Genomic DNA, 22960 nt, shown 5'->3' with positions numbered 1-22960 from the left:
AAAGTCCTAAGCCTTTACAGAAATATTAATTCTACTTACCTTGAGTGGACCCTATGTCATGGAAACACTAAACCCCAATCTCTGGGGTGAAATCCAGTATCCAGTCTGATAGAGCCCGCAGACACCACACTTTTGGGTATAATTCTGATAACCAGGGATTTCACTTTTATTCAAGCTCAATTCTGCATTTCAACTGTTGCTATTGTTGTTATATTTAACCCACATGCAAATCTCTGTCATAAAGGAAAGGAGGCTACATTTAGCTTAGTCTATCATATTACTGAGTTAGTCATTAGCCTGGTACAATGGATAGGCCTTTTATTCAATTATCCTAAATGCAACTTGAATTGTTTTTACATTTCTAGGATAAGTGTTAGATCATATTCAAATTACTTGATCATATTCAAATTAATTTACTAATTTTTTATTGTAGAATTTTTGCACCTGTATTCTTAAGTGAGAATAGCTTATAGTTTTTCTTTTTTGGTGCTGTTCTTGCCTATTTGGGGATGGAGGTTATGCTGGCCTAGTAAAACTGGTTGGATAGGTTCCAATCTTGTGCTCTGGAATGGCATGTATAAAATGAAAATTATCTGTTCTTTGAAGGTTTGAGAGAACTCACCTGTTAAACAGTCTGGGCTTGATGCTTTCTTTGGGGTGTAGATTTTGATTCTCATTCCAATATTTTTAACTCACTTGTGGACTATTAAGATTTTCTATTTCTTGTATCAAATTTGGTAATATCTATTTTCTTAGAAAATTGTACATTTCATTTAAGTCTTCCAATTCATCAGCATAAAGCTGTTCGTATAATTACAAACAGCAAAACTGTCTGTACCCAAATCCCTATTTTTATTTCTGACATTATTTTTGCACTTTAAAAAAGTTACAACTGATCAATAAATTATATCTATTTTACTAATTTTTTCAAACAACCATCTTTTTGTTACAGTGGTCAAGTTTACCTCTTATTTCTATTTCAATAATTCATTAATTTTTTGCATTCATTTTTATTACTCTTCTACTTTAGGTTTATCAGTAGTTCTTTCAGTTTCAGAGTGTTGACATCTAGGTTTGTTTATTTTCAATCTTTTTATTAGAAAGTACATTTGAGGTTATAATTTTTCCCTTGAATATCATTTGAGAAATTCAATAGCTTTAGACACATTGTGCTTTTCTGATCATTTAATTTTGTTAATTTTGATTATAAATTCTCCTTATTTCATAAAGTTAGAAGTTTATTTTCTTTCTAAATTCCAGATGTGTGTTCAGGTTATTTTTTTCCTATCTGTTGTTGATTCTAGTTATACTGCATTAGAGTCAGGGAGGCTTCTTTCAGAGTAAAGAGTAGAAGGGCAGGCGTGCACATGCACATCTGAGGAATGAGCTTTCCAGGCAGAAGGAAAAGCAAGTACAGAGGCTCTAAAATGAGAACTTGTCTGGCATGTTGAGGGACAGCAGGACGTCAGTGTAGTGTGCTTGGAGCAGAGTGCGGGAGAATGGGGCAGGAGATGAGGTAAGAGAGGTAAGGGGTCAGGTCTGTAGGGCCTTTGACGCCACCGTAAGGACTGTGGCTTCTAGCCTGAGTATATCGAACAGATGAGAATCTGATGTTTTTAACAGGATCATTCTAGCTGCTATATTTAGAACAGATGGACAGGACAAGGGCAGAATTGGGGACATCATTTAGAAAGCCTCTGTAATAATTTATGTATACATGTTTACATACAAATACATACATATATATACACAAACATGCAATGTCATTAAGAGCAGGACAAACAGGCTCAATTTTGAACTCTCCCTTGGTCCCTTCCAATGCTGTCTGCCTCGAATTGTTCTGTCTCATGTTAATATTTTGTAACAGTTGGTATTTGTAATATTTATTGTCAACTGTTTACATCTTTCTCTAAAATAGCATAAATGTGATTTTTTGTTGTTTTACTAAACCTGAGAGTTTTTAACTTTTCAGTAGATGAGTTTAATTTTTTCCATTTATTTTGACAATTGATATGTATGTTTAAATTTATTCCTAGCAATTTATTTTGTATCTTCTATTTACCATGATTTTCTTTTTTTCTACTTTCCTGTCTTCTGTTAGGTTGGTCAAGGCTGTTTTTTTTATATTGTTTTCATCTAATAGTTTGAAGGTTTTATATTTTATATCTAATTCTTCCAGAAGTTACCCTTAAATTTTTAATGCATACTTAAAATTATATTTTCTTACAAGTTAGAGTTAATTGCATTTTATATTCTCCTCCTGAATTCTTTTCTATGTTTTATTTCTCTTTATGTTCCACCTATCCACAAATTCTATGTTGCTAACTTTGTTGATTATTAAAAATCACTTTATATTTTACAACCAGTGTTTACTTAGATGGAACATTGTTGTTTTCCTGATTTCTTTGCTTCCCTCTTTTTCCTTGGATACCATTACTACATTCTGGGTTCATTTGTTCCTTACTGCAATATATCTTTAAATAGTTCTTTCAGCAAAGGGCATTCAAAGTCCTTAAACTCTGAAAATGCTATTGTGGTACCCTTGCTGTTGAAAGATTGTATGGGTGAGAACAGAATTTTAGTTCAAATTTATTTCTCTCAGCACCTTGAAGACATTGTGCTACTGTCTGCTTAAAACCAGTGATTAAATCTACCATTGGAATTCTCATTCTTTTGAAGGCCATCAGCTTTTTCTCTCTAGTGTTTCCTAGGAATTTCCCTTCATCATTGTAACTATGATGCATATTCTATTTGAAGACTCATACTTTTTCAGTTCTGGAAATTTTCAGACGTTATTTTTTTCAAATTTTCTCTTGTCAATTTTCTTACAACTCTATTTGAAGGCTCACACTTTTTCAGTTCTAGAAATTTTCAGATTTTTTTTCAAATATTTTCTCTTGTCAATTTTCTTACTTACAACTCTATTTGAAGGCTCACACTTTCTCAGTTCTGGAAATTTTCAGACGTTATTTTTTCAGACATTGTCTCTTATCAATTTTCTTACTTACAACTCCCATTAGATAAATGAAACCTCCACACTGTCCTAAATGCCTCAACTTCTCTTTCATATTCTATCTCCTGTCTCTTGATGCTGAGTTTTGGAAGAATTTCTCACCCTGATCTTTTAGTTCACTCATTTGTTCTTCAGCCACATCGGATTTGCTATGCAGCTTATCCAATTAGTTTATTTTAACTACATTTTTCATTTCCACTGCTGCCTGTTTATTATTTTATAATTTCTACTTCTTGTATTATGCATGAAAATCTGTCCTTGGTTCTCTAAGGAAATCATATGTACCTATATCTAAAGTTTCCTTCTGATTGCTTTACTTCCTAGAGTACAGAGAAGCTCTTTATATTTTACATTTCATATGTTTAAACTTCATATGTTCATATTTTATATTGTTGTGCTAGGCTTCCCCTGGGTTTTTGTGGTTCCTGGCCATGCAAACATCCCACAGGACCATCTACTTGCAGTCCTAGTCAACAACGGCCTCCTAAACAGATCCTTGATGGTATATGTTCTGAAAGAGTTCACAGAGCAGCTTCAGGGTCCCAACAGTAGTGGCCTCCACCAGGCAGTGCAAGCAGCTCCTTGCTGTAACTTCTAATTTAACATACACCTCCTTCACTTAAAGATGTCTTATAACTTCAGGAATGGAACATTTCTTGCTTTTAATATTGAAAGAAGATTTATTAATCAACTTAATGCTTTATCATTTCTATGGGTTTGGTATAGAAGGGGGAAGAGGTCAGGATGTGTTTGGTCAACCATCTTCAAACTGGATCTATTACTTCTTTAAATACTATCTCTCTGCATTCTCTTTAGCCTCTATCTGGAACTCTAATTGGATGATACTCCTCAATCTATCCCCCATGCTTTAATTTTTTTCTATTACTTTATAATAGCGATAAGCTTAGGAACAATTTTCTGCTCTAGTTTCCAGCCCACAAATTTGATCTTCAGCTATAAACACTGTTAATCAGCTCATCTATTGAATTTCTTATTTTGATAATCAACATTTTAACTTACAAGATCAATGCTTAATTGATTTTGGTAAAAATATAACTGCTTATATCTCTCCAAGGATTTATCTATACTTCATGTAAAATCTAGTTCTGCTTATTCTATTAATTCTATTTCTGAGAAAAATTCTTCTGTTATCTTCTCAGCTTGTGTTCCTCTCATTTTGAGTGATTTGTAACTAAGTGGTCATCTTTGTAGTCAAGGCTTCCTTGTCAGATGTTCTACTCTGTGTGCACTGCCTACCTGGAGGGGAGGAATGGGAGTTGTCTTCAGTGAGAGTGGAGAGGGACGGAAGGTGCCACCTCATGGAAAAGCTTTGTAGCTAGTCTTAGCAAAGGAGCTTCCTGTTCTCCTGGAATCCATCAAGCACCTGGAACTCTGCCCTGTCTCTCCAATCCAAGCTCCCGTATATACTACACCTGCCTGAGACAATCTCCATCACCATGCTACAGTACTGGAGTCACCTTGTCACTTGCCCTGAGACTCTCACAGCTCCCCATAGTAACTACTTCCAAGTGAGAACACTTGAAATGCAGTTCCCATCTTTAAGCAGCAATACTTTCCTATCCTTGTTTTTGACCAAAGTTTCCTTGTAAATGGTTCTCATTTATTTTTCACGGAGATTCTTCACAGTCTGGGACCTACTAAGAGTTTCCCTTCTTTTTCCCCTCTAGTGTACTTGCAGATTATTTTTAAAATTGTAGCCTTTTTTTTTAGAGATGGGGTCTCACTCTGTCACCTAGGCTGGAGTGCAGCTGCACCATCATAGCTCACTGTAGCCTCAAATTCCTGGGCTCAAGCAATCTTCTTGCCTCAGCCTCCCGAACAGCTGTACCACAAGCCCAGCTAATTTTTTTCAAGTTTTTTAAAGATGAGGTCTTGCAATGTTGTCCAAGCTGATCTTGAACTCCTGGCCTGAAGTGAGCCTGCTGCCTCAGCTTCCCAAATAGCTGGGATTACAGGCATGAGCCACCATGTCTAATTCTAAAAATTCTAAATCTATCATTTCTATGTATCAGGAACAAGATGGAAAGGCTATGTAACATGTCCTCCATCTGCCACTTTAAAATGGAATTCCTATTTATTTTTTTAAAATTAAAGTTAATAAACATTTACTTTGAAAATTTTGTAATATCTGTTGTGATATATCACATTATTATTTAATTTTTTTTTTGTAGAGACCAAGTTTAACTATGTTACCCAGGCTAGTCTCAAACTCCTGGGCTCAAGTGATCCTCCCGCCTCAGCATCCCAAGTAGCTGGGACTATAGGCACACGCCACCACACCTGGCAGACATACTATTTTTTAAAAGGATTCAAAATAACTGCTTTACAAAGTGAAAAATTAGAATTGCCAAGCTCCAGTTTAACTTAACTGGTAAAGCTATAATTTTGATTAATGTGTGAAAGAAAAGTAATCCATGTAATTTTTGTTAATCTTCCAAGATTTAAGAGTATTAGCTCTCTGACAATTATGAAAATATGGCTAGTTAGAATAAAATATAATTAGTTCACATATGGCTTCTGAAACTTGCTTATAAATTACAAACCCTCCTTAACCCAGAGAAAAGAAGCCACTGCTATTTCAACTGGTTCAACAACAGCCAAGCCAAAGAATAGCAGTGTCTTGCACTGAGCAGCAAATAGCTTCAGCTGCCCTTTCAGGAAAAAAAGAATAAAAAGATTTATTGGAATTCAACTTCAATAGACTGACATTCTAGGTATGTCATGACAGCCAATATAGTATTTACAGTTCCACACATAACAACCCTGGGGTGAAGAGGGGTACCCTTGAAGTATGAACAATTGCTACATTAAATGCTAGTAGTTTAAAAATAAAGTAGTTATGAATGCGTATAGGCAAAAACAAAGCTTTTGGCCAAAGTTCAAGGACAAACTTTGCTCCTAATTGAGCTGTCCTATCAATCTGGCCTGAGTAGGAAGCATTCAGTTGGAGCAGAGGGGTCGTTGGCACCCTTCACAGTATACACAACAGGGAAAAAGGCTGCAGTGAGTATTAGAGTGTCCAATAAAGCATCAGTCCAGTGTCATGGACAGCATTCCCTTTTTCTACAGGGTTTTAACTGACAGTTCATATTCTCATTTTTTTCCAAAGAATTTGTTGAGACTGCTGTTGCTTTATAAGAGAATTAAAAGTAATATATTACTTATAAGTGAGGAGGATATGAATAAACAATGAAGTTCATACACTGCTGGTAGGAGTATAAAGTAGTTAAGTTACCTTGAAGAACAATTTAGCAATAGCCAGTAAAACTGAAAACGGACACTCCTCTTGTTCCAGGATTCCATTCCTAAAAACACCCTAGAAAAACTCTCCACACTGCACAAGACCTGTACCAGAAAATCCACTGAGGCTGTGTATGAAAAAGTACAAAATTAGAAACAAGCTGAATATCAATCAACAGGAGGATAAATACGTCTGGTATATTCATAGAACTGAATAATACATAGCATTGAAAATAATCCTATCAAGATGGAGATCATTTTAAAAACAATGAGGTGAAAAAAGAAAGCTGTAGCAAGGCACACACACCATGATGCCACTTTGATGAAGTTTAAAAACATGACACACAACACTATTGCTAATGGTCACATACACATAAGTAATAAAAAATATAAAAATATGAATGGAAATACTAAACACCATTTTCAAAATAGAGGTTATCTTTGAGGAGGTTCCGAGGAAAATGGTTTTGGAAGATATATAGGGACTTCTAATTTTTCTGTTTTATTTCTTAAAAAAAAAGGATCTAAAGAAAATCTAGCAAAATGCTAAAATCCAATAAAGTCTTTTCTATATGCTTGAAATATTTTATAAGAAATTACTTGCTAGTTCATAAAAGGGCAACTCAGAGATTCCAAGGGAAGACAAATTAAATGAATACTTACTAAAGATTACATATCATTGAAAAAATCAAATACAGCAATATAACATTTAAATAATATAACTTGATAAACAGGTTTTTTTTCCTTTTCATACTATTCCAGATAGTTTCCCATGCATAAATAAGAAAAATGATAAACACATGCAAAATCAAATCTATTCTTATAAAAGTGAGACTGTATCATACACTATATATACTGCTACACAACTTGCTTTTCTCAGTCAATAATATATTATGGACTCCTTCCATATCTGTACATGTAGATCTATTTCACTTATGACTGCTGCACAGAATTCCACAGTATGTAATACCATAATAAATTTAACCATTTTCCTACTGATGGATATATATATATTTTTTGGGTGATCACAGATAATGCTGCTGTGATATCCTCCTACAAAAATCCTAGTATACTTGGTATTAGTGTCTTTCTGGGAGAATTCTTATGTGGAGAATTGTTGGGTTAAAAGTTACATGCATTTTAAATTTTGTCCTTCAAATGTTGTACAATTCACACTCCTACCAAGAATCTTCAAGAGTCCTCTTGTCTACACCCTTGCTAAAAATTATCAATCTCCTACATTTTCTGCAGGTAGGTGGGCATAAAATGAATATTTTTACTTTCATCATCAAAAGTAATTTAAAACTGGAACAAGTGGGAAATGCCAACTTTCATGTTTTTTAATAAACACTGACTATGTGTACCAGGTCACTGGAATATAAAGACTAATAATATACTAATGACTTATGTTCTAATGGCACATACAGACAGACGAACAGATTATGTAAAGGTGATTACGATAGTGTGGTAAGTGTTTTGAAAGAAGTATTCAGTGTGCTGTAGCAGATCATGAAGAGATGTAAAAATCAGCTTAGGGGATCAGAAAAAGAAGTGATACCTGAGCTAATTCTTAAAGGATATAAAGAGGTTGACAAGGGGAAAGTTGGAGAATGGGAAGGAGAGGAGACAAACGCAACTAGAACAGCAGATTCAAAGACATAAAAGTAAGAAAATATGGTGTATCAAACAACTGCAAATAGTTTAATACTGTCATAACGCTGCCTGGGAGTGAAAGATATAAATAAAAGTCTCAGACCAAAGACATAACTATAAAAGCTTTCAAAACATTACTCTGTAAGATAAAACTTTAGTGTGTTATAACATCTTTGTTTTAGAAGTTGCTTCTGGTGTACATTGAGCAGATAATTCTCTGGCACTCAAATGCGGTAATAGGTTCCATGACAGAACACAACTAGGAAGGAGAAGTGTGACCAGTACTTCAAGTTTTGGCAAATAAAACGTTTAGTCAGCTAAAACAAAAAAGAGAAGAACATACAAGTGCTATAGAAGTAGATTCACAGGCATTTAACATCATAGTGTTAAAGAGAGTGTAAGGGTTGGCAAACTAAGAGGACCTCCCGTGTACTTGTGTATGGCAGCACTTTCCAGGGCCTAGAACATATCAGGCACTAAATATATTACTGAATGAACACCAGGAATGAAAGCTCTCTGCCTGGCTCAGATTGCCCATTGTATGACTACACTAGGGCACATAATATCTCCAAAGCTATCACAAATACTACCACAGATCAAGAAAGGAACTAAGCCAGCAGTCAACTGATATCATACATAGTACAGACACACCAAAAGTCAGCAACAAAAGACTATCATAACCATTATTCAGCACTGCTCTGAAACAGTGTTTTCTAAACTTGTCTGAAGATCAAAAATTCCTGAAGCACTTCTTTAGAAAAACAAAACAAAGCAGTTACTTAGACCTACTAAGTTAATATTCCCAGGGTGAAGGCCTGGTACTCTGTATATTTAACAAGCAGCCCAGATGATTCTTTTCAGGAAAATTTGGGAAGCACTGCTTTCCAAAAAATTAGAAGTTCTTACCAATACAAAAATATAAAAAAAAGAGAGAGAGAGGTATAACTATTATAAAGCAATTCAGTTATTGTTTCCTATAGATGATATAATTATCAACCTAGAAGTCCAAGAAAAGAAACTGAAAAACCTTTAGAGCCATGTATTGATAGAACAGCCAGTGAGAGCTGGGCCGGTGGCTCATACCTGTAGTCCCAGCTACTTGGGAGGCTGAGGCGGGAGAATCATTTGAGCCCAGGAGTTCAAATCCAGCCTGGGAAAGATAGCGAGATCCTGTCTCTAAAAACTTAAATAAATAAGTAAATAAATAAAATTTAAAAAGCCAGTGAGACCTCAAGATGGAAATGTCCATAATGTCACTGAATACAGGAGTCTTGACCCAGACAAGAAGCATGCACTGGAATTGAGAACTGTAGAAATTTAGCCGGGCACGATGGTTCACAACTGTAATTCCAGAGATTTGGGAGGCAGAGGCACGAGGATCCCTTGAGACCAAGAGTTTGAGACCAGCTTGGGCAATATAGAGAGATTCTGTCTCTATGGGAAAAAAAAATTAGCCAAGTGTTGCAGTGTGCGCCTGTAGTACCAGCTGTTGGGAGGCTGAGGTGGGAGGATCACTTGAGCCCAGGAGTTGGAGGTAGCAGTGAGCTATGATCATGTCACTGCACCCCAGCGTGGGTAGCAGAGTGAGACCATGTCTCTTAAAAAAAAACAAAACTTCATAAATTTATCAGTGTCAGGGGCAGAGGAAGGGGAAGACATCTACCTGGAACTGTATTATAACAATCAGACATAAGGCGCTGCAAGAAAAGAAAAGAGAAGAAAAGACAGCTCAGGAGAGAATGCTGGGAAACAAAATTTCTGGTTAATTTAAGGTGATCAAAAGATTTAATGAATAAATACCACATGAGTATTTCAAAATTGGACATTTTGTAGTCACTAAATGGAGATATGCAACATACAATCCACATGTATTAAATTTATTTAGAGAAAAAGTTCTATTCTAAATCTGTATCTGCAGATCTCAGAAAGCACTAAGTATTAATATACAGGCAATAATCACTGATATATTTGAGCTAATGCAGAAACACAATTCTCACTGCTGAAGATACAGAACCCACTGATCTTCCCCACACATGGGAGGAAGATCCCCACTCTCCAGCGCAGCTCTGGTGGCCATCTGTAAGAATTAACAAAGATCTAAAGTTGAAGAAAGGGCTGTGGGCAAGTGACAACTGCCAGAGGAAATTGCTCATTGGAAGAACTGCTTGGTTTAGGGTAAGTCATACACTGTGCAATGGAAAAACCTCCCTGTCATCTCTTTAAGAATAATCAGGCTACAGTTGAAAAAAAATGCCTTATTGTTTCATAGACAACACACCAATTCTTTCTTTGATAGACCCATCTTTTTAAACAGCTGGGTCTGTTTTAAATGTTCTCATTTTAAACTCAGCACTTTTGCAGCTGTAAATGGGTTTAGGAATAAATAGTGCAGCCACACACCACGGTAGAATTGGGCAATTTAAAACATTCGCAGCAACCTACTGAAAATGCTAATAAATGTCAGGATACCCCAGCCCATTCCCTTTATCTTTCAGATGCCTCCAGAAGGTCCATAATTTCAAAGGGAGGCCCTTGGTCAACAAACCAGTCAATTACCTCTAGGTCAGCTGCTGGTCGAGAGAACTTCAGAGCACTTCTCCCCAGGCCTCCATGTCACCATCAATAGAAGCATAGAGAGGAACCCAGAGTCCTGCATGCTCCTGGTACCAACACCCTTCTCCCAGCTCACACAGCTGCAGCACCGTGATCTGCCTTGGAGACTATCTGGTTATATCAGGTTATGCTTGTTTCACAAGAAATCCAAGACTTTCACTTGGATTCTTATTCCTTAACGCTCTGCACATCTCCTCACATGACGCCATCTCACACTAAGCCTCAACTCTCAAAACCCTTTCACTTCCCAGTCCACCGTTAGCAAAATCTCTCCTCTGGCTGAGCTTATGCATCAACCTCTCTGAATGTGGCTTTCACCTTTGGTTCTAGGAGGAAACCTGGCTTTCCCTGAAGGCTCAGATTCTGCTGCAGCCATTTCAAGGGGTAGCAGCTTTCTTTCTCATACCCCTCAAATAGCTGGGTCTCCAGGTGGAGGAAATGTCCTCCTAGAACCTCACTGCCACTCAGATCATTTTCCCTTTTCCTTAAAACACCAGTTTTGAATGTCATGTCATCAGATCAAAACCCTATTATCCTTCCTTAGTGGAGTCCAACAGTACTACTGTCATAACTGTTGATTTCAACAGCCACATAGTTGATCTTGTAATCTGCTTGTAGTGGGTTGAATGGCAGCCTCCAAAAAGATAGGTCCACATCCTAATCTCTGGAACCTATGAATATTACCTTATATGGCAAAAGAGTAAATATTACCTTCTATGGCTAAATGTGTGATTAAGTTAAGGACCTTGAGAGGCAGAGTTTATCCTGGAGTACCTGAGTGGCCCAAAATGCAATCTCAAGTATACTTAGAAGACAGACATACAGAGGGGAAGAGATAGAAGAGGAGGCAGCAATGTGACCAAGGAGGCAGAGACTGAAGTGATACAGCCACAAGTCAAGGAATGCCAACAGCCAGTGTGTTGGTTAATTTTGTATCAGTCTGACTGGGCTATGGATGCTCAGATATTTGGTCAAACATTATTCCTTTGAGGGTGTTTTTGGGTTAGAGCAACATTTAAACTGGCAGACAGTAAAATAGATTGCCCTCCCTAATGTGAATGTGTGTCAGCCAATCATTTAAATGTCTGAATTAAAAAAAAAAGGCTGACCCTTCCCGAAGTCCTGCATGACTGCCTTCAAACCGGGATATTGGCTTTTTCCTGCCTATGGACTCAGATGAAAAACTGGTTCTTCCTGGGTCTTGAGCCTGCAGGCCTTCAGACCAAAACTACCCCACCAGTTCTCCTGGTTCTCAAGTTTTCAGACCAGAACTGAACCTACATCATCAGCTCTCCTGGGTCTCCAACTTGCCAATGTACCCTGCAGATTTGGGGACTTGTCATCTTCCATAACTGTGTGAGCCAATTTCTCAAAATAAATCACATACACACACCCCTGCTGGACCTGTTTCTCTGGAAAACCCTAATACAAATGGATTCTTTCCTAGAGCCTCCAAAGGGACTATGGCTCTGCTGATATTTTGATTTCAAGCTTGTGGTGTCCAGAACTGTGAGAGAATAAATTTCTGTTGGTTTAGGCCACCAAGTTTGTGGTAATTTGTCACAACAGCCCTAGGAAATGAATATATCTATCTTTCCTGAACTCTTCTCCTTCAACAACTGTCCCCCCACTCCATGTCGGCCACCACTTCCAGTCACCTCCTAGAACACTTGATTGCCAGTTACTGAACACTATCTAAAATCTCAGTTTCAAGCACCCACTCTCACACCCACTTCTATCTTTCTAGCCCATTCCTTCTAGTACCCTGCCTCCAACAACACTTCAATCCCCATTGGACCTATACTGCATTGAGCCTATCATCTTGACCCTGTCTCTCTCAAAGCCTTATTTCTCTCTTGAACCAACCCACAAGCCATGGTTCATTATTATATTTTCTTTGCATACTCTCCAACCCCCTTGCCATTTCTCTTCCTTCATCATACTCCTCTGTCAAAACCCCAATCCTATCCATTCTGTGTCTCTACCCACACATTGTGTGGTGGGAGTAAAACACACAACCATGCTGACTGGTCTGACTTTGAATTTATAACCACCAACCTCAAGTTAGTCATTCCAATGCTAGTTTAAATGTCAACTTCCCCAAAATGGCTTTCCTCAGCCATCCAATTTTCTTTAAAAAAATAACTTTATTGAGATAAAATTCACATGCCATAAAATTCACCCACTGTACAATTCAGTGGTTTTTAGCATATTCAAAGAGTTGTACAACCATAACTAATATCTAATTTCAGCACATTTTTATCACCCTCAAAAGAAATCCAATGCTCATTCATAGTCACTTCTCATCCCTCCCTCTCCTCAGCCCCCCGGCAACCACTCATCTACTTTCTGTGCATTTGCCTGTTCTGTACGTTTCATTCTGTCCTATGCATTTGCCTATTCTGGACAACTCATAAATGGAATCACATGATATGTGACATTTTGTATCTGGTTTTTTAACTTAGCATAATGTTTTTAAGGTTAATCAATGTTTTAGCATGTATCAATACTTCATTTCTTTTGATTGCCTAACAATATTCCATTGTATCAATAAACCACACTTTGTCTAGTCACCAATTGATGGACATTTAGGTTATTTCCATTTTTTAGCTACTTTGAATAATAGCTTGTTGTTATGAACATTCATGTATAAGTTTCTGCACAGTCATATATTTTCAATTCATAAGGGTATATACCTAGGCACAGAATTGCTGGACCATGTGGTAAGTCCATGTTTAACATTTTGAGAACCTGCTAAACTATTTTCCAGTGGGGCTACACCATTTTACATTCCAACCAGCAATGTATGAGGGTTCCAGATTTCTCCACATTCTTGTCAACACTTGTTATCATTAGTCTTTTTTACTTAGCCATCCTAGTGGTTGTGAAATGACTTCTCATTGTGTTTTTGATTTGCATTTCCTTAATGACTAATTTTGTTGAACATCTTTTCATGTGCATATTGGCCATTAATATATCTTCTTTGGAGAAATGTCAATTCAGATCCTTTGTCCATTTTTCCCCCAAGTTAACTTACATTTTTTATCATGGTAAAAACTCATAACAATTTACCATCTTAATCATTTTTAAGTGTACAGTAGTACCAAGTATATTCACATTATTGTGAAATAGATCTGCAGAAATTTTTCATTATGAAAATCCAAAACTCTATACCCACTAAACAATTCCTTTTTCCTCCTTCCCACAACCCCTGGTAACCACCATTCTATTTTCCCTTTGCTTATTTTTAAATTGGGTTATTTGGGAGCTCTTTGTTGTTGTTGTTGTTGTTGTTGTTGTTGAGTTTTAAGAGTTCTTTATAATTCTGGATACAAATCCCTTACCAGATATAATTTGCAAATATTTTTTCCTATTCAGTGGGTTGTCTCTTCATTTTCTGGAAGGTATCTTTTGAAGCACCAAAGTTTCTAATTTCATTAAAAGTCCAATTTATCTATTTTTCTTTTGTTGCTTGTGTTTTTGGTATCATATCTAAGAAGGCACTAAATTCAAGGTCATGAAGACTTATATCTGTATTTTCTTCTAAGAGTTTTATAGTTTTAGCTCTTACATTTAGGAGGCTATAATCCATTTTTAATGTTTTATATGGTATAAGGTAGGGGTCCAAATTCATTGTTTTGTATGTGGACATCCAGTTGTCCCAGCATTGTATTTTGAAAAGACTATTCTTTCCCAATTGAATGGTCTTGTCACCCTTGTTGCAAACCAATCAACAACAAATATAAGGGTTTATTTTTGGAGTTTCAATTCTAATCCATTAATCTGCATGTCTATCCTCATGCCAGGACCATACTGTTTCTTTTTTTTCCCTTTTCTTTATTTTAATCTGAGTGTCTTGCTCACACCATCTGGATTACTGTTAAAGTTTTAAAATCAGGAAGTGTGAGTCCTCCAACTTTATTGTTCTTTTTCAAGATTGTTTTGACCATTTTGGGTCCCTTGTATTTCCATGTGAATTTTAGGATCAGCTTATGGGGTTATGCAGAAAAGCAGCTGAGATTTTCAGAGATTGCATTGAATCTGTAGATCACTTTGGGGAGTACGGCCATTTTAACAATATTAAGTCTTCTGGCCGGGCGCAGCGGCTCACACCTATAATCCTAGCAATTTGGGAGGCCAAGACAGGAGGATCACTTGAGGTCAGGAGTTCAAGATGAGGCCGAGCAAGATCAAGATCCCCATCTCTACAAAAAATAGAAAAGTTTACTGAGAATAGTGGTGCATGCCTGTAGTCCCAGCTACTTGGGAGGCTGAGGCAGGAGGATCACTTGAGTCTAGGAGTTTGAGGTTGCAGTTAGCTATGAAGACACCACTGCACTCTAGCCAGGGTGACAAAGTGAGACTCTGTCTCAAAAAAACAAAAAAATTAAGTCTTTTAATCCAAGAACATAGCATGTCTTTCCATTTCCTTTGTCTTAATTTCTTTCAACAATGTTTTATGGTTTTTAGTGTATAATTCTAGCACTTTTTTGGATAAATTTATTCCTAGTTTGTTCTTTTTGATATTTAGGTAAATGAAATTGTTTTCTTAACTTCATTTTCAGATTGTTCACTGTTAGTTACTATAGAGAAATATAACTAATTTTTGTATTTTTGTATTCATCTTGTATCCTGTAATCTTGCTAAATATGCTTATTACCACTAATATTTTGTACATGTGTATTACTTAAGATTTTCTATATACAAGATCACGTCATCTGTGAATAGAGGTAGTTTTACTTCTTCGTTTCCAATATGGATGCATTTTCATCCTTTTTCTTGCCTAAGTGCCTGCCTACAACCTCCAGTACAAAGTTGAATAAAAGTGGCAAGAGAGCAAACATCCTTGTCTTGTTCCTGATCTTAGGGGGAAAGCTTTCAGTCTTTCACCATTAAATATGATGTTAACTGCGGATTTTTCGCAGATGTCCTTTATCAGGTTGAGGAAGTTCCCTTCTACTCCTAGTTTGTTGCATGTTTTTGTTTTTAATCATGAAAGAGTATCGAGTTTCATCAAATTCTTTTTTCACATTTATTGAGATGATCATTTTATTTTTGTTCTTTATTAATATAATGTATTATACTGATTTTTGCATGTTGAACCAACTTTGCATTCCTGGAGTAATCCCCACTTGGTCATATTGTATAATCCTTTTTATATGCTGCTGAATTTCGTTTGCTAATATTTTGTTGAAGGTTTTGCATCTATATTCACAAGAGATGTTGGTCTTTAGCTTTCTTTCCATTTGATATCCTTGTTTTGTTTTGGTATTAGGGTAACACTAGTCTGATAGAAGGAGATGGAAAAATGTTCTGTTCTATTTTGGAAAATTCGTGAAGGATCAGTATTAACTGTTTAAATATTTAGTAGAATTCACCAGTAAAGCCATGTTGGCCTGGCCTTTTCTTTATGGGAAGATTTTTGATTACTAACTCAATCTCTTTACTTGTTATAGGTCTATTCAGATTTTCTATTTCCTCTTAAGTCAGTTTCAGTAGTCTGTTGATTACCATATCTTAAGTAGCTACTCAGTCCTCTTTCTGTCATATCATTACATTTTACTTCACTACATAGAGTTTACCATCACTTGGTATCTTCTTTGTTCATTTATTTTAGGGATTTTGCCTTTTATACTTCTTATCCATCTGTCTCCTTTATAATGTAAGCTCCATGCAGACACAGACTTGGTTCTAACTGGTTCTAGGTAACCCCAGCACCTAGAACAGTGCCTGCTATATAGCATTTGTTGACTAAACTATTAATATTAACAAGTGAGTAAACCTAGCAGCAAAAAGCTAAGAGAGTTCCTCTCTGATGGCTTTTGTTTTCTCTCTGTAGTAATAAAGGACAGCATCCACTCAGAGGGAAGGAGTCAGGGTAGACTATTTAAAAGAATGGGGACTTTGACCATTACAAAGAATGGGAAAGCAAGGTGACCAGAGAAATTCAACAAGACTGCAATGCTGAGGGCCAGTTTGAGATGGGTGACCACAAATATATGGTAATGTGACTCTGCTCTATTATACAGCTTTCTTTGTAAGTACCTGGGGAAAGCAGATAAACTAGTTCATTTATGAATTGATTGACAGAGAGGTGAATTTTAAAAAGTCACAGTATAAAGGGAGTTTGTGCTACAAGAATGAAGGACCATATCTAAAATGGATGAGAAGAGAAAAGAAGAGAGGATTGACGGACAGGGAGTAAGCAAATAGGTCAACAGATTAGAGATTGGAAGAAGATTAAATGACGATCTTAGTGAGTTTAGTTGAACAAGTCAGTAATAATGACAACAGGTTGTCAACAGAAAATGGGATGTCAAATCAGTGATTCTGGAAGTAGAGCAGTTAAAGGTGGTAAAAATGTCCAGGGTATAAATGGGGGAACAGATGTTTGAGGTTTAGTGGAGGAGATCATAAGATTTCCTGCACAAGTCAAGAAACTGTGTAGTCAGGACATTAAAACATTCAACTACACAGACACTGAAACCACCATGAGGTGACTATGAATCTGGCACCAATCCAACCAATCCATCCAACACACGGAGTGAAGGGGCATGACCATTATAGTCAGGAAATAATTGCAATTAGAAAAGGAGGGTCGCAGAGCTAAAATGGCATAAGCCTCAAAGAAGTATCTTACTTGCTTTTTTTTTTTTTTTTTTAACTAAGAGATTCAAAGTGTAATGGTCTAGAAGTGGCAAACTGGAAAGCAAAGAGAAAAATAATCAGGGTGACTAGTATAGGCAGAATTCCAAGCAGACCCTCAATAAATGTCATCCTTGTACAATCTCATGCTCTGTGAGTGTGGGTGGAACCTATGAATATGATAAGCTATCACTCCTTTGATGATGCTACATCATAAACCAAAGGGGAGACTACCCTGGGTGCATCTACTCCAATCAAGTGAGCCCTTTAAAAGCAGCGTCTCTCTGGCTGGCTGCAGAGGAAATCAGAGAGATGCATTCCAGCTGGCCTAGAAGAAAGGAAACATCCATGCTGTAAACTGCCTATGGGGGCCCCATGGCAGGGAACTGCAGGCAGCCTCTGGGAGCTGAGAGTCCTCCTCAGCTGGCGGCCAGCAGGAGAATGGGGCCCTCGTACCACAGCTGCAGTGAAATGAATTCTGCCAACAACCAGCGAACTGGCAAAGGGACCTCCAAGCCCCAGGGGGTAACTACAGCATCAGCGGACACCTTTAATTTCAGCTCAGTGAGACCTGGACTTCTAACCTACATGCAGTAAGACGATAATTTCCATTGTTTTAAGCTGCTAAATTTGTAGTAATTTGTTATGCAGCAAAAGAAAATTAAAATAATGAGTGTAAGTCCTCGTTTACCCAAGATAATCTCAGTTTATGCATGTTATTCCTCATAATTAATAGTGCCCCCTTTCACTCTCAAGTGGGTTGTTTAGATGATAAATTATATGATTACCCTAACCAAAATGCCAACCCCTAAATACACGTGGGGGTGTGAGAGAATAAAGAGCCACCACCTGAAGGTGCTGCACGATAAGCAGAGCTCTAGAGACAAGGGCAGCCACATTTCAATAGAAACAAGCAGAGAGGCAGCTGGACATGGGGCTCCTGCTGACCAAGGAGGAGCAGCGCTGGAAGGACTTGAGCTGTGCAGGCCTACGAGAAGGCCGGGTGTGCAGGAGGTGCAGACCATGATGGAAACACTGGGTCACACGAGACAGGGTGGCCAGACAGCTTACATGATGATGCTGACTGATAAAAGCAGAGGCAACAGCCATGGCAGATGCAGCCTCAGCAGTCTCCTTGAGGAGAGCTGGCCACTGGGCTAAAGGACTCAATTTTGTAGATTTTGTTTTTAATTTCTTCATGTGTATGTCTTATCTCCTGCTTGCCACAGTGGGGCTATTGTCTTATACTTAAAAAAAAATAATGCTCCTGTCTGGTTTTGTACTTTGCGTAAAGTAACTGTTTAATTATGATGTGATTATTTAAAACTGGACAGAGGCATGCCCAATAAGCATACATACCTTTTCCCCATGAATACATATGAAATTATCTTTTAGAATTCAAGATATGTGAGGAGAGGGACACTAGTTACGTGAAAATTATTAATAAATATTGCTTCTGACAAAGTTAAGTCAACAATCTCAACTGTTCCAGGTCTATAACAACATAATTAGCTCTGACTCCTTAAAGTAAATGGCTTAATTTTGCTACTAATGTCCAAACAACTATGCTGGACATATGTGAGTTGTCCATTAACACTTGTTTTTTTAAAAGTAAACCAGTATTTGTTTACCAAAGATTGTTAAATCCAAAATACTTCTTCATCCATAGAAGATTTTAAAGACAACGATAAGTAACTTTGTTCAGAGGTAGACTCTGCCATCTGCTGGGAAGAAAGGTGAAATTTTTGTACCATCAATCAGTCACTTATATCAGTGGTTCCCAACCTTTTTGGCACCAGAGACTGGTTTCATGGAAGACAATTTTTCCACACACTGGGGACTGGGTGAGGGAGATGGTCTGGGGATGATTCAAGCACATTACATTTATTGTGCAGTCAAACTTCTCTGCTACTGATAATCTGTATTTGCAGCTGCTCCCCAGCACTCGCATCACTGCCTCAGCTCCACCTCAGATCATCAGGCATTAGATTCTCATAAGGACCGTGCAACCTAGATCCCTCACATGTGCAGTTTACAGCAGGGTTCGAGCTCCTATGAGAATCTAATACCGCCACTGATCTGACAGGAGGTGGAGCTTATGCAGTGATGTAAGCAATGAGGAGGAGCTATAAATACAGATGAAGCTTCATGCACTCGCTCACAGCTCACCTTCTGCTGTGCAGCCTGGTTCCTAACAGGCCACGGACGAGTACCAGTCCATAGCCTGGGGGTTGGGGACCTCAGAGTTATATAATTACCTCCACTGTACTAACAAACTGTATATATGGTACAAGTGTATAAATGAACACACACACACACACACACACACACACGCATGCGCACCCCTCAAGACTTCCTACTATGGAACAACTAAGTGGGAATAAGATTTATCTTGGTAAAGTGAAGGGTAAGCAGAGATCTGAATGGAAGACAGCGGAAGACAGGGAATGAAAAGTAGGCTTGTTTCCAGCCCTCCTTACATATCATGAAAGGTTTAGAGTTTCAGTTTGGGAAGATGAAAGAGTTCTGGAGATGGATGATGGTGACGGTTACACAACAATATATATGTACTTAATGCCACTGAACTGTACACCTAAAAATGGTTAAAAGGGTAAATTTTATTTTATATATCTTTTACCACAATTAATAGAAGCATGGAAGGAAGACAGGGAGGCAGGAAAGAAGCTTGGTTGGTTTAAAGTGAATCAAAGAAGCATGGATGCCCAGACCAAGGAAAATGAAGGTTAAGGTTAAAGATCCTAACAATGATTTAAAAACAAAACAAAACAAAACAAAAACCTATCTCCAAAATACTTTACTTAAAAAAATTCCTCCAAATCTGAATCATTTAAATGTGATAATAAAAATCTCAGCAAATATTATACCTAGTTATTTTAATAAAATGCTCTTTTTTAAAGTATAATTTAGTAGAAAACCATGATAATTGCTATGGCTAAATTAACCACTTAAATGGGAATCCTTCTTCAAATTACCAGCCTTTTCCTACGTAGGGCAGACTGTGTTTTCTGAACAGACACTGTGCAAGAGATCACTGCAACAATGACCCACTCACAGGGGCTCCCTTGCAAAATGACTTCCCTCAACCACCTGGCATCATGAGGTGAAGTCTACTTCTCCTTCCCTCAATTCCAGGCTGGCCTCAGCAACTCCTCCTACCCACAAAGCACAGCAGTGAGGCTGCACATCTCCCACAGAGAGGTGAACAAGGCCTTGCAGCTCTGCCCCAGCTCTCCTGGACCACCACTCTCTGGATGCCTCCTCTAGGGACACTCTCTCTTAAAACACTGCTGCCAAGCACTGAGAAGCACAACCCACACTGAGAGGCCACACATAGGTGGCTCCAGCCGACCATCCCAGCTGATCCCGCCCTGGTGGTCAGCAGACACTGGAAGGAAGAACACTCCAGGCATTCAAGCCACAGCCACCCCCAACTTAACCCCACTATTTTAGTCATCCCAGTAAAGGACCCACACAGCATGGAGCAGAGACAAGCCAACTCCTTTGCCCCACCCAAACTCCTGCCACCAAGTCCTTGGGTATAATCAGATGACTGGTATTTTAAGTCACTAACTTTTAGAGTGGCTTACTATGCAGCAAGAGTCACTGAAACATTATGGGCACCACAGTCTTGACGGCAAGGTTACTCAAATATATACCCAGTATCTCAGACAAGACAACTAATATATCCTGGCACGTTTGAACACAAAAATTAATATTGAGTTACATTGTCCACTCTCTTATTCTCAGGTGGAGGGACCTCTCTGCCCCTCACTTGCTCCTCTCCTAATCAGACTGGTTGGTTTTAGAGAAGAAACTGAACATGCTTCACTTAGCGCCAACTCTCCCTTTTTATTCTTAGGATCTGCAAACTCCACAGAGAGCACACACTCTCCTTTGCACCCCAGACCCACAAGCCTTCAGGGTCTGCTCCCTGCTAGCAAGGCTGGCAGTTGGGTAGGGGTATATTCAATTCAGGGGCTATTGGCAAGTCCACTGTTTCCTCATAATTGAAGCCACTTCTCAAACAGACTGCCATCCGCCCAACTCTTGGCTACAATCTGGGGGAAAAGTGAAGTGGGATTAATGGGTCCTCTAGAAGCCCAATAGGAACCACTATTAGAGACAGTGTTAGAAACAGATATTCACTGGAAGAGCTGTCTACACCAGCTGTCCCCAACTCTCCTGCCTTTCCCTCTTGAACTGACCTTCACCAGGTTTCTGTCCCCCCTCACTCCGCAGACACTGCTCTTCTCCAGATGACCTCACATTGTTAGACAAAGGGTCAGTCCTCAGTCTGCTTACTTGATTAGCCACAGCATTAGACACAGCTGAACACTTCTCCTCAAAACTCCTTCTTCACTTGTTTTCCAGAACTACACTCTCCTGGTTTTTCTCCCTCCTCACTGGATGCAGGATCTTCCTCTTCCCTCAGATCTCTTAATATTAGAGAACTCCGGGGGTCTATCTTATTTCTCTTCTCTCTTCTCTAATCTTCACTCATTCTCTTTGGGGTATCATTCAGTCTCATGGCTTTAAATATGTGCCAGTGACTCCCAAATTTATACTTCTCTCTCAGACTTCTCTCTTAAACTCTGTAACGGTCTACTTGACAACTGCATATGGACATCTAATAAGCAACATAAATTCAACAAGTCCAAAACTGGACCCTTGAACATCTAACCGTGCTCCACCCACAGACTCCCCATCTCAGCCGATGGCAATTCCATCCTTCTAGTTGCTCAGGACAAAATATTAGAGTCTCCCTTGGCTATTCTCTCTCAAGCCACATCCAACCCATTAGGCCATATTACAAAACATCCTAATTCAACCCTTTCTACAACCTCTACTGCTACTATCCTACCATATCTTGTTGTAATTATTTCAATAATCTCCCCTAAATGGTCTCTCTGCTTCTTTTTTTCCTACGATTTACTCTTTATGTGATATCCAGACTGATAATTTTAAAATATAAATCAAATCATGCTATTTTTCTATTCAAAACTCTCTAAAGACTGCTCATTTCATTCAGACTAAAAGTCTGACAATGGTCAAGAATCCTATGTTAATGTTTTGACTTCCCCTCCTTTAATCCTCCTCCTGCTCATTTCATTCTGGCCACACTGGCTTCCCTTCCCTAAACTTACAGATATACACCTGCCCTGGGCCTGAACACTGAACACCTCTGCTCTTCCCCAGGTGTTTGCTGGCCAACTGCTGAGTCTTTGCTCAAGTCTCACTTTCTCAGCAAGGCCTATATGATCTCTGTATTCAATCTCCAATCTCCCCACCCCTATACTCCTGATTTCTGCTCATGGTAGCGTCCTATGCAGACTGGCAGAGGGCTGCGCTCCCTCAAGCAGGTACCCGGCCTCCTTCCATCTAAGGGCTCCTGCCACAGCTTTGGAGACCTTTCCATTTGTCAATGTATATCAGTGTGGGAGGGTACAGATAGAGAGGCCTGCTTTAAACTGCCTTGGCTGAGAAGTGTTTTTTATACACACACACATATATCTATATAGTATTAGTATCACCCATCCTCCAGATGGGACCACATGACTAGTTCTCACCAATGGAATTGGTTTACAAAAAGGAAAACATGAATACACTTCAATCACCAGATACCTTTTTGCTCCCCTTTTGTACACACAGAACACACTCAGCTCCTCCCACCACACCACACACGCCCAGAGAGAAAATCTGAAGGCCCATTCAGTCAGTGCATCCAGGCTCTCTGGACATGGCCTCATCTTCACA

At 38.4% G+C, this 22960-nt stretch overlaps 1 protein-coding gene across 2 annotated transcripts in view; it reads right to left on the bottom strand.

Moving 5' to 3' along the window:
- Positions 1-22960, bottom strand: part of DTNB (dystrobrevin beta) — a 225735-nt gene that overhangs the window by 116170 nt on the left and 86605 nt on the right. The window contains exon 9 of one of the 2 annotated variants that reach the window (XM_069495025.1): positions 9791-10004. The exons of the other annotated variant lie outside the window; for it this stretch is intronic. Within the exon in view, the coding sequence (XP_069351126.1) occupies positions 9921-10004 (84 nt within the window). The 3' untranslated portion in view covers positions 9791-9920. Of the gene's footprint in view, positions 1-9790; positions 10005-22960 lie in introns of those variants that run through there. 2 annotated transcript variants of the gene reach the window in all.

Source organism: Eulemur rufifrons, chromosome 19 (genome assembly GCF_041146395.1).
Source record: "Eulemur rufifrons isolate Redbay chromosome 19, OSU_ERuf_1, whole genome shotgun sequence".
Classification (NCBI taxonomy): domain Eukaryota; kingdom Metazoa; phylum Chordata; class Mammalia; order Primates; family Lemuridae; genus Eulemur; species Eulemur rufifrons.
The sequence above is the reverse complement of the archived record's forward strand: the minus strand, read 5'-3'. Positions and strand labels throughout refer to the sequence as shown.